At 51.4% G+C, this 12,606-nt stretch overlaps 1 protein-coding gene across 9 annotated transcripts in view; it reads right to left on the bottom strand.

Moving 5' to 3' along the window:
* Nucleotides 1–6,269: 6,269 nt before the first annotated feature.
* Nucleotides 6,270–12,606, bottom strand: part of IQSEC2 (IQ motif and Sec7 domain ArfGEF 2) — a 79,728-nt gene continuing 73,391 nt past the window's right edge. For 5 of the 9 annotated variants that reach the window (XM_077887355.1, XM_077887356.1, XM_077887358.1 and 2 more), the window contains 5 exons: nucleotides 12,120–12,219; nucleotides 11,396–11,557; nucleotides 9,681–9,854; nucleotides 9,140–9,189; nucleotides 6,270–8,542 (listed from right to left, as the gene is read on the bottom strand). In XM_077887355.1, the coding sequence (XP_077743481.1) occupies nucleotides 7,577–8,542; nucleotides 9,140–9,189; nucleotides 9,681–9,854; nucleotides 11,396–11,557; nucleotides 12,120–12,219 (1,452 nt within the window). In that variant the 3' untranslated portion in view covers nucleotides 6,270–7,576. Of the gene's footprint in view, nucleotides 8,543–9,139; nucleotides 9,190–9,680; nucleotides 9,855–10,802; nucleotides 10,948–11,128; nucleotides 11,269–11,395; nucleotides 11,558–12,119; nucleotides 12,220–12,606 lie in introns of those variants that run through there. The other 4 variants (XR_013374367.1, XM_077887360.1, XR_013374366.1 and 1 more) reach the window with 4 other exon arrangements.

The following is a 12,606-nucleotide window of genomic DNA, read 5'->3' as shown; positions in this document are numbered from 1 at the left end:
CAATATTGTAATTAAACCGCCGGGTCCTTTTTCCGGATGGACCGGCGGCGCACGTTTAAAGGCCAGTGGTGCGCATGCGCGCTACGAATTCAGACCGGAAGAGGAGCTGGCGTTGGTGGGTGGTGGGCCCAAACTGGCTCCCCCTCTATGACCTCAGCTCTGGCCCGAGCCCCGCCCCAACATTTTCTTCTTCAGGGTCCTTCCGGTGTGGGCCAAAGAAGGCGGCTTTGGGTGCTTGAATACGAGGGATCCCTTATTCTGACAAACAGGTTGGGAAAGACAGGGAGTTCCCAGCTCTAGGCACTGACACCTCTGAAAGAAGGAGAGCAAGATGCTGCTCACCCCCTGGGGATTATGGATTTTGGGAATGCTGGGTCCCAGGGAAAGGAAGGAAATATTTATTTCATCCAAGGTTATGTGTAGAAGCCTCTCAGAGATGGGGCTTCCATTCATACCCCCCAACGAGTCATTGTCAGTCAGCATTTTAATGAACACTTTGAACTGTTCTGTATGCACTTTTATTGTGTTCACATTTGTGGAATGTACTATAAAACATGCTCGAGTGAATATATATTTTAACTGTTGGGTGTTTAGCAACAGCATATTCATCTATCGCCTACTAGTGCCTACTGTATGGAACATATACCATTTGTGAGCCTACAGTGTACTTATCAAACATCTGTGTACATGGGTTGTATTTTTTGTGTATAACACCTGTCATATGCATTTGAGTACCTATTATGTATGCATCTACTCCTATTGTGTGCGTGACCATTGAGCGGTTTCTGAATAGGTTTATTGCAACTACTTTGAATATCAAACCAGCACTTTGCCCACACATCAGGCATCTCCTGCATTTGAGGATATTTTTCATTGGTTGTGGGACTATTGCACACAGGGTGAACACCTACTACGCACATATTAGAGTACTTGTGTACGTGCTGATTAAATGCTTAATTTGTGCCCCCCCTCCCCCGCATCAGACTGAATTTCTTAAGGGCAGGAACCATGTGGCTTTATATGTCCTTAGCACTTGGCATGGTAAGCAGTAAATGTTGAGTAAACAAAAGAAAAATGAGTATATATTTTTGAGTATCCTTAGTATATATTGACTGAAAATAATATATGCTCTTTGCAAAGACTTCCTGTGTATAATAAGCATCTGTTACAAGCTTAAATATGTTTGAAGCAGGAACAGTTAACTGTACCATGTCCCAGTTAGGTACATCATTCTACCTGCTTCAGGGCTGAGCTGAAGACATCCTGATAGAGCAGCACACACCACTAGGAGCTCACACTGTAGGATCAGATAGGCCTAATTATTTTAATTATTATTAATCTTTGCAATTTCCCTTAACCTTTGTCCTGGGAAAGATGTAGGTCAACTTAACCATTCTGTAGATGAGGAACTAAATTCTAGAAAGATTAAACAACTTGTCTACTGTTACACGGGAAGTTGCTAAACTCCTGGTCAAATGCTCTTCCTATCATTTGCTCTCACTAGGAATAGGACAGGCAGAAGGGTGAGGAGAATGCAGAAGGTGGGAAATATGTCAAATTCTAGGCTGAAGGAAGTTCAGCCTTTCCATCTAGATGCAGCTCAGCAAAGGGCAAAGAACATAAATCAGGAGTCAGGAGACCAGGTTCAGGACCTCAGTTCAGCCCACATGCCTGAGGTCCTGAGCCCAGACACCACCCCCAGCATCCTGGAAGGGCGAATGGAAATTGCACAGAATCTTTAAAGCCAGTGAGATCTAATTCATTCATTCATGAATATTTATTAAATTCCTCTTATGTACCAGGCACTTTTCTGGGCTCTGGGAATATAATAGTGACCAAGATGGATAGGGGCCCTGCTTTCCTGAAGCTAGCATTCACCAACAGAGGTCTGCCGGATACTTCTTCTCCCTTAGCCTTGATTTTCTCATTTATCCAATGAAGCTCTATAATCCCTTCCTCACAGAGTAGTTATGAAAATTAGAGATAATGATAACTGCCATTCATCAAGGGCCTAGTGCCATGAAATAGGTATAGTTATCCATGTTCTGCACATAAGTGGGCTGAAGCTCAGGAAAGTATAAACTTATCATGTCATATGTAAGTGGCAGAGCTGGTATTCAAACCGACCTGTCTGCCTGTAAAAGTCTCAGATGGTGCCCTCTACCCCCACCCCGCAGCCCCAGTAAGGTGCTCAGGAAACGGGTTCCTTGCCCAACCCTCTGGTCTTGCTGGAGATCAATCCGCATCTGGCCACTGCAGAGTTAAGATTTGGGAAGCACCAGGGAGCTCACCCTGGGCCTCACCCACCCACCTGGTAGAGAAAGTCTGGCGCAGAGCTGGTGCAAAGCAGTGATTGAGCTCTCCACCACACACCCCATCCATGTTTTCTGAATGGACAGGATCAGAATGACTTTGTACCTTACTTTTTTGATTTGTAAAATAGGATCCCTTTTAGTTCTGATGTGGGTATGAGCTATGAGTTCTGACTCCTGAAGAGCTCTGGAATCCATCCTCTCCTTCCCTTGCCATTGTCTAACCTATTCCCCAGAGAGCCATTTCCTATCTCTAGCCTGTATTATTAAAAGAGCCTCCTCAAGGTATTAAGGTATCTGTGTGAATTCATGGATATATACGCACAAAAAACAATAAAACATATTCAAAATAATGACAATTCCAGATGAATTATGACAGTGGATTATAACTCATTGAAGAGTGGAATAAAAATCCATGACTTCACACTGATATACATAAATAAAATGAGGGAAAGGGAAAGCTTTTCTTTCAAGGAAGGATGGAGTAAGTAGATCCTCAATAGATGCTCAGACTTTTTCCAAGTAAAAAAGTAAACTCTTAATTAAAACATAGCTATAACACTGAAATCTTGGCCCAAATCTTGGTTCTTAAATGCCATTCTCTACTAAAAAGAACCAGGGCTCCTTGGAAAAAGTGGCTGATTCCAAGACTAGGGCAAGGAAAGTACATGACGGGGCTGGAGCATCTTGTAGTGCCAGAAAACAAGGAAGTGCTCAAAAAAAGGTGGAGACCTGCCAAAAGTACACAGCAGCCAGCTCCCGGAGGGCCTCCTGCTGGCCAGATCTGGGGCATTTTGAACATCATAATAAAGAATGATACTAATGTGTTATAACCTATTGAATACTATAGACAATCAAGAGTCCACAAGGATATAAACAAATACTTGTAGAAGAAGGGAAAGTTCTCCCTTAGAGTGGAAAGCCAACTAATCCATGTCAAAAGAATGATGGCATTTGAAAATCACCACTTGGCAACCTGGAGAATCATCAGTGAATACTCAAACTGGTGGGTGCAAGTTTGAGGAGAACGGGATATTTATATGATGTCGATGTAGCTCTCCACAAGATGCTCATTTATTACAAAGAGGAAAACAGTAACTGTGCAATGGGGACACTAGGTCTAGTTCAATGTGTCACCGGGTCTTACTTAGGTCCTCATGAGGCTCAGGTGAAAAAACTTATTGGCAACAGAGGAATGAGGGTATGCTGCCTGCCAGCCACTGTGCTTCAGGATATGCCAGGCCTACCACCTGGGCTTCCCTCTCTCATTCCTTCCTCACTATGCCACTAACACATCACACACTCACACCCCTCCAGGCGTTTGTATACACTGTTCCCTCTGACAGATGCCCTTCCTTATCAGGGTAATTCCTATTCACCTTTGAAGACTCGGCTAAAGGGGCAGTTCCTTCCTTGCCTGCCCATCACCCACCCCAAGCTGGGTTTTCCCTCTTCTTTGCACCCCCTCATCCATGCTGTGCTTCCTTCTGGGCCTGTACTTGTTATACCACATGGACATTATCCCCGCCAGGCTGTTCACTCCTGAAGGTCTTGTTCTGCTCTAATATGGTAGCCACTATCCACACGTGGCTATTTATATTTAAATTTAAAAACTCAGGTCCTATGTTGCTGTAGCCACATTTCAAGTGCCCAAGAGCCACATGTGCTAGGGGGTATTGTACTGGACAGTGCAAATACAGGACATTTCCATCATCACATAAAGACTTATTGGACAATGCTAGTCTAGGACAAAGAATGCTGTGAGAGTCTAGGACCTTTGTCTTTTGTTGTGTGTTGTCTGTTGCCATCTACATTCCCAAAGAGATTGGCAGTAGAACCTTTGATAGCCGGACAGCCACTGGGCTTCTTGTCTTCAGGCCCTCAAACAAATGGGGAGGTGAGGAGCAGAATTACCCCTCCACAGTCTGGATGGTGAGGCTCCGGGGAGTGGGGGTGGGAGGGTGAGGGTGCAGGGTCAGGAACAGCCCAGTGCTGATGCTGCAATGAGGAGGGAACAGGAGAACATAGGCAAGAGCTGAAGGAAGCATGAAGAGGTCCCAGGGGGCCCAGAAGCTTGGGACACAGGTTGCACCAATCAGTAAATCAACCAATTCAAAGGTACCTGACTCTAGAAAGAACTATATATTCATTTGAATCAACAAAATTTCAGCGTCATCTGTGCTGGGCAATGCTCTGGACAGCGATGATTCAGACCATCGTCGCTCTTGAGCCACTTATATGGCCTGGTGGGGGAGAAAGATAACGAAAGATCTCAGAGGATGTAATCAAGGGCCCATTTTGTGAGGGATGGGTTTTTTAAAGCACATCTCACAAGAATGAGAAACTCTTCATCAGGGATGTTGGGGGGAGCCCCTTTGGTGGGGGTGCAGGGAGGCACAGGTAAAATACAGAACTGGGAAATTACACACAGGCCTTCTCAGGGAACAGTGAGTGGGTGGTCAAAGTGTGAGTGAGGAAAGAGGATGAGGAGATCAATTGGGGCCCTGCGGTGGAGGACCTCCAATGTCAAGACAAGGAGTTTGCATTAGTTTCTGTAGGTGGCAGAGAACAGCTTACTGTGTGTCCGGCAGGAGGGAAGCATTTCACATGCATCTATTATCAGTTTTCCTACAAGATTATTATCCCTGTCTTACAAGTGAAAGACCCAGCTCAGAAGGGCTAGGTAACTTGCCAAAGGCAACATAGTCGGATATGCGACTGAGCCTGGATTTGAGTGCAAAAGGCTCAGCCTTGGGGAGACAAAACCGGTATCTGGCATCACCTTGAAGGTGGGAGAAGGGGGAGCAACCAAAGGCAGTCCAGCTTGGCCCACCAGGGAAGAAACCAACCAAAAAAAATGCTTATTGGATTTCATTCTGGCACCTCTGTATCTAAGCTCTTCAAAAGCTCAGAGTGGGTCCCCAAGGAGGCATCAAGTGGCTAGACAGTCCCAGCTGCTTCTTCCATTCGAATGTGCAGGCAAAGAGGCAAACTGAGCCACTGTCCAAGCTGCTAAAGAGTGGGGCCATCCAAACCATTCCCTAGAAGGCACCAAAAATGTTTACTGACTGCTGCTTCTGGGGACCCTGCTGAGCCCAACCAAGAGCCAATGCTCTGCCCCCATTTCCCCCCATGGGGGGTTGGAAACATGTTCATTTCCTAGGGAGGCAGTTTGGAGGGCTGGACAGTAGCCTGGCCTAGAACTCAGGAACCCTTGTTCTGACTTGTATAGCCTTGGAAAAGACCTTTCCTTTCTCTGGACTTGTCCCCTGCCTTGTAAACTGAAGAGAATCCAGCTATTTGTTATCTGAGGACCTAAGTGGATACACATAAGAGCTCTTATAATGTATCTAGCCTCTGGATGCCTGGCCCAGGTCACCTACTACCCCCGTTGTTACGCTGCCGGACCTCCCTCTCAAGGACAGAAACATGGCTTGCTGTGGAGGGTGGGGAGTGCCCCAGGGTAAAGCCAGGCCAGCCACAGGAAGGGTAAGCATAGATGGCACAAGAGCAGAAGGAAGTCTCCGACCTGTGAAAGGAAGAGCAGGGAAGTAACTTCCCGAGCACCTACTCCATGCTTTTGGCTTGACATTCATCCGTCCCTGCATGTCATCATCCCAACTCCACGTGGCAACGGCTTATCACCTTTGATTTTAAAGTAAGAAGACTGAGACTGAGAGGGTGCTCTTCCCAAGTGTGCATGCCTCAGAAGGGAAAGCTTCAGGATTTGAACTGGATCAACTCCAGAGCCCACATCCTTGCTGCTGTCACCTGGGCAGCTAATGAGCTGAGACAGGGAAACCTCCCTCTTCCCCACCTCCCACCCAACCAAGGCATTTCACCCACCCAGCTGCCTGAGCTGCTACCCTTAGCTCCTTACCTCTCTGGGCTAAGGCCTCTTTCTCCATGGGCTCCACCCAGGGGGAAGGGGCATAAGTAGGAGGCAGAGGCGGGAGGTGAGCACAAGGTCTTTTATGAGGCATCAAATATACATTCTTATATACAAGGAGGAAAAAAGACAATGCCTGAACCCCAGCTCCTCTCCATACAGCCCCTCCGGCTGCTGCCCTCCCCCACCCCAAGCCCCTGGGTCCTTGGACCTTCATACAGCCAGGCTCTGTCTGTCTGTACTGCAGCCCACTGTGGAGGGGGGAGAGGGAGGCAGGAGCTGAGAAAGGAGCTGGATATGCGGGGCAAGAAGAGGAGCTGGGGTTTGTAAAAAATATATTTATAATAAATAAACAGGGCTGTAAAGGGGCTGGAGAGGCAGCAGACATTTTGATGGACAGAAGGACTCAGGCATCCTGGCTCCCAACCCCTGCTCTGATGGCTTCAATCTGCCTCAGGAAGGAACATCATGGGCTTATGGTGGCCCTCTGGGAGCCTCTCTCCCCAGGGCTGATGCAGGGTGCCCTGCCCCAGCGAGGTGTATGTGGGCAAGATCTATAAAGTGCATTGTCTTCAGTTGTAGACGGGGGAGGTATAAGGGAATGGGGGGGCATGCAACATGGGTGAGGGAGGGCAGTGCCCTTCTCATCCTAGACCTGAGCACCCCCCTCCAAAACCTGTCTGGACTTTGATCAAGCTGAAGAGGTCTAGGCTGGGGCCCACTGGAGAGAGGACAGAGGCTGGCTCTGGAGAGGAAGCGTTGCCCCTTGCGGAGGGTGGGGGGAGGCCCCCCCACTCCAGTGTTAGTGGGGGCCCACCCACTGAGTGCACTGATAGCCCCATTCCTCCAGCAGGTGGAGAGACACACGGAGGGATCTAGCCAGGCCCTGAGGTCTGAGAGAGCTGAGCCAGCTAAGGTTTGGCCACAACTCTACAGAGCTCCCTCCTAGGCCCCCATGGCTAGAGGTGCTCTGGGGAAGCCTTCACCCTCACTGCTCCTGACACCTACCTGCCCTTCTCTACCAGCTAGAGCTGACAGGTCGCTCACATTGGTTCTCAGGCCTGAGGCCACCTCAGGGAGTGGGGAGTGGGTGGGGGAGTGGAGAGAGGAAAAACAAAAAGGTCAAGGATCTCCGAAAGGTCCTCACCACTCCCCAGAGCTTGAGAGCCCTGTGTCCAGGCTTTAAGTGGCAAAGATCCTTGAATCTGGAAGGAAACCCCATGGCAACTGTTGGGGGTTAGAGGAAGGGTGCCGAGACAGGGAGGAAGTGGGGAGGAGGACATCTCTATGTGTATATATATTTTGGAAAAACCAGGGAATCTCTTGTAGAATCCCCAGACCTCCCTGGGCCCCAGCTCACTCCCTCCATTCATCATCAGACCACGGTGCTGATCCGGCTTGGCTTGGCCTTGGGGTTTGCACTGGGTGGGTTGGCCGTGCCAGGGGGCCCAGAGGCGTGCAGTGGGCCATGGGGGGAGGTGGGTGGCAAGGGCGAGTGTGGGGTGTGGGGGGAGGGTGGGGGCAGGGGTGGGTAGGAAGGGTGGGGCGGGATGGGTGAGTGCGGTGACAAGGGTGACTGGGGGTGGTGAGGGTGGGAATAGGAGCCTCCTGGTGGCCGGGATCCAGGGCCCCCAGTGGCTCCTGCTGCTGGCATCATCTGTGGGTGGTGGCTGAAGATGAAGTGCTTGGGGCCCTGTTTGTGGGCTGGAGGGTGCTGGGGGGCAGGACTGTACAGAGGCAATGGGGATGTGGGCTGGTGCAGGGGGTGGCGGCCATGTGGAGCAAACTGAGGGTGTCCTCCAGCCCCCCGTCTGGGCACCCTGCCTGGCCGGCCCAAGGTATAGTGCTGGGGGCCTGGGACTGGGCCGTGGGCGTGGAAGTGGCGATGTGGCCCCACAGGTGGGGCCGAGGCGGGAGGTGGTGGAATGGAGCCCAGCTGGGGCAAGGGTGGGGGCTGCTGAGGAGGTGGGGGGAGAGGAGGTTGCTGGGGTGGGAGGTAGGGTGGTGGGGCAGGGCCTGGTCCTTGGCAATATTGGGCATGCAGGGCCTGGAGCTTGGACTGCCCATCAGGTAGCACTCCCAGGCCACCATGGCTATGACCGTGGTGGTGGTGGTGGTGGTGGTGGTGGGTGGAAGAAGCAGATGAAGAGGAGGCAGAAGCCTGGCCTGTTGGCGGCGGTGGCATCTGGAAGGGCCCCTTGCCCCGCTTGCTTCCAAACAGGGAGCCCAGGAAGGATGAGGAGTTGGAGACGGGCCTCTGGCTCTTGTACTCCTCTGGCGGCGGGGGTGGGGGCGGAGGTGGCATCCTCTGGTGAGGGCGTGGACTGCTAATAACAGACCCCTGGAAGCGGGGAGGGGGGGAAAGTCAGGCCAGTCTAGACTTCCTAAATGCCCAACCCTAAACTCCACCCGGCCCCTGGGGGTCTGGAGCTGGGGAGACAGGAACCCCCAGGGCATCATGAAAACCAATAGTGGTCCTATACTTTGTACACAGAGCTCCCCAGCTTGCAGAACTCTGCTGTCACATCTACTATCTCATCTGAGCCTCCACTGGGAGAGGAAGAAGTAATCCCTCTTCATCATCCCCATTTTGCAGGCAGGGAGAGTGTCAGGCCCCGAGAGAGAGACACAGATTGACCTGCCCCGGCTCAAAGGGCAGGGACTTGGAGGTGAGAGCTTCTCATGGCTCAACTCCAAGGACAGCTCTACTCGGAGCAGCCCTGGGATTGAGCGGGGCTAGGGAGAGTGGAAAAAAGACTGAGAGACAGGCAGAGTGAGGACAGACAGAGTTGACAGATAGAGAGTGGGTGGCCGGGAGAGGCAGCTTCAGGGTTCCCGTCAGGGAAGAGGGGGAAGCAACAGGTCCCCTCCTCCTCTGGGGCTCCATGGCAGGGCAGGGCTCATGCAGAGGACATGTGGGGCAGGAGCTGGCACTTACTTCGATGGTGCTGTCCAGCGATCCCACGCTGTTACGCCGCCCCCGCTTCCCTGCACCCATAAGCAAGGAGCCCAGCGTCAGAGCAGCAACCCCCTCTCCCCACCCTGCTGGGCTCCAGAGCTGGGCACCAGGCCTGGGCCCCTCCCGGAGATAGACACCCCTATTCCCTTTTCCCCATTGAAGAGGGGAAGGCAGGGAGGAGGAGAGATGGAGGAGGAGGAGGAGGAGTGAGAGGAGGAAAAGATGGAGGAGGAAAGGTGGTGCTGGAGAGATAGAAGAGGAGAGGAGAGGTGGAGCAGCAAGAGAGAGGAGCTAAGACTGTGGCCCCGCTTCACACTCCCTGGCCCAAACTCTGGGCTCAACCTGATCTGACCTGGCTCCCAGGCCCCCCTGCAGTGCAGCGCCCAGGGCTCTGGATGAAGGCAGGCAGGGTGCGTGCATGTATGGCAGGTGCAGGGAAGGCTGGAGGCCAGTGAGAGGAGGCAGAGAGGACACCCGGTCCCACATCTCCTTGGCCAGGGCAGGGGCCCCAAACACTTGCCTGCGTCAGAGAGGTCTCGCAGGGAACTGCTGAGTGCGCCCCGTTTGAGCCCATCGCCTGCCCCATATGTGTCCTCCAGGCTGCTGCGGGCCAGAGTGCCATTGACTGAGTCCTTGGCCCCTCCAGGCTGTGAGGCATTAGGCCGCATCATACCTTTCTGCTTCTCTAGCTCCGCTGGGGCAGTCGGGGAGACAGGGAGAGAGGGTCAGGAACAGGAGTTAAAGGCCACCCAACTGCCCCCAGCCCCCCATGAACCTTCCCGTTCTGTCTCCAGGCCTCCTGCTTTGCCCCCTGGACATTCAGCACATTCCCTCCCACTTCAGCTCCATCTCTGAAGCCCCCCATAGTGCCCAGCCCTGTTTTGCACCATCTCCCCTAGCTCTAGCTGGGTTTTCCCTCTGTTCCTCCTATTCCCCCCCTTTCCTCTGGCAACTTCTGGTTCCTGGCTTCCCTGCCCACTCTCATTCTAGTCTCCCAAACCACCCCTACCCTTCAAAACAAAGCTTCAGAGCTGTTGGTCACACCAGGGGTAGGAAGAATCTTCTAGATTATGGCAAAGGGCAAGCATTCCAAAGTCTGCTCAGTTCTCAGAGCAGAGGGCTCCTGGAAAGACAGGAGCAGGAAACCAAAAGGAATGCAATCCTCTGTTATGTGCCAGCAGTATGCTGGGTGCTATGCATACTTGATCTTGCTCAATCTCACAACAGTTCAGAGGTAAGCACCACCATCCACAGTTTTCAGATAAAGAAACTGAGAGTCCAAGAATACATAGAGTTTGCCCAGGGTCATACGGCTGGAAGGCGGGGAGCCAATACTCTGGAAGCAGGTCTGCCTGAGTCCAGAGCCTGAGCTCCCCAGCCTCTTTATACCCTCATTTCCTGGAGGAGGTCATGGAGACTTCTGTCTGCGGCCTTCCCCCTCATCTTGGTATGCTCACCCCTCTCTGAATATCCCCTGAGTCTCAAGGATCTGGTCTCAAGGAACTGAAATGTGTGACCCTGCTTTGCTGAGGAGAAGAGTAGACCCTGGAACCATGATGAGCTCACTGAGCAGCTGTCCACTGCCTTAGTTTCTCTCTCTGTGTCTGCCTGCCCCTTTCTCCTCAACACCATGTTACTTAACTGTTGCTTATCCTGGAGAAGAGAAAACTTGGAGGGCACTGAGTGGAATGAGATGTAATCACCACTTTCCATTATATATGCTTTAAGTGACTTGATGTGGCTTCTGGTGGCCAGAAGGATGGGCAATGAGGACACTGCTCAGGAACCTGAATGTGAGAAGAGGACACCCTGTCTCCCTTACCTCACTGAATCTCCACAACTCTGTGAAGGAGATTTCATTTTTCCAATGTCATGTATGAAGAAATTGGGGCTCGGGGAGTCAGGCAACTTGTCCCCGTTTATCTAAATAATAAGTAGCATACCTGGGATCTGAAACTAGAGTCCTACCTCTGGTACCCTGATTCTTCTCCCTGCTGCCTTTCAAGAGAAGGAGTTGATTCATAATTAGGGCTTGGAATAATAATCTGCAGTTCAGAGGTAATGAGCCCCTTGTCACTGAAGGTATTCAAGCAGAGGCTGAAAGGCTCCTAGAATGAGGGTAGGAAGGTTGGACAAGCTAACCCTCAACTCTGAGATTCTCAGAGGACAGGATTCTTGGTGTCTGTGGGATACTGTGTCAGGGAAAGGGGAAAGAGGCGTGGCTGCAATACTCACACTCCACGCGGTATTTCTCCATCTCCTGAACCTCAGCGATGGACTCACGCAAGTCAGAAGTGAAGCGCAGCCGGTCCTGGAGGCTGGGGGCATTGAAGATGATGAGGACTTTGCGCTCCCCGCCAGGTACTGCAGACAGCAACTTGATCCCAAACTGGTAATCTGCGGGGAAGCGGGAGGTCGGGCACCTTCGTCAGGATGGAAGCAAAATGGCTCATATGTGAACGCATTTTTCTCAATTCCATCTTCCTCTCCTGCTCCAGCATCTTCAGTGGCTCCCCTTTGCCCCCCCCCAAGCCCCCCCAAGTTCCTGGTAGTTATGGCCCCATTACTTCCTCTATTCCAGATATAAAGGCAAAGTGAACCCTAGCTGCTCTCTCGAACCCCTTCCTTCACACCTCTGCCTCTACTCACATTGCTTGTGCTGCCACCCCACAAAGCTCCACTGGCTCAGTCCTGCAAAGCACAGTGTGATCACCATCTCTTCGGCCCACCGGAAAACATACACACCACAGCTCTCTGCCAGACCACGAGCTCCCCAGGGCACAGACCCAAATTATACCTCACCCTGGCCTGCCCTGCCATCCTAGGACCAAGTAGGTGCTTTGGAGACCTTGGTCCAGTTGTAAAGGACTCCAAAAACTGGAGATTGGTATGGATGAAGGATGAGTACAGGGGCTATAGCATAGACTTTGGGGATGCTGGGATCCAAGGAAGGACTCACATGAATTCTGGAAGAGCTGCATGTGCATTTCCACGAGAGGAAAGGACTGACGGAAGCTGTACGTCACCAAGATCTTCTTCTTCTGGAAAATTTTGGTGACCTTTGGCAGGGGGGCGGGAAAAAGACAAAAGGCAGAGTTTGGGGTGAGGAATTTCCATATGACACCTATTTCTTACAGCCGCCCTCCCCTCCCACTGCCACTAACACACACACACACACACACACACACACAAACACACAAACACTCATACCCACAAATTGGGAAAAACTGAAGCTTAAGGAGCAGACGGGGAGAAAACGCAAGTTCCTGATGTAATGACGCATATAACAGGCATTTACGATTTTTATAGGAGGTAACTGAAGGCTGTTCTCTCCAGAAAGTCTGTTCTACCTAACACCTCTCACAGACTCCCCCATCCTGCCCCCCACTTTTTAAAAACGATTTCATTTATTTATTTGAAAAAGAGAATGAATGGGAGGGAGGGGC

Source organism: Canis aureus, chromosome X (assembly GCF_053574225.1).
Source record: "Canis aureus isolate CA01 chromosome X, VMU_Caureus_v.1.0, whole genome shotgun sequence".
NCBI lineage: Eukaryota > Metazoa > Chordata > Mammalia > Carnivora > Canidae > Canis > Canis aureus.
This window is presented reverse-complemented; position numbering and strand designations above follow the sequence as displayed.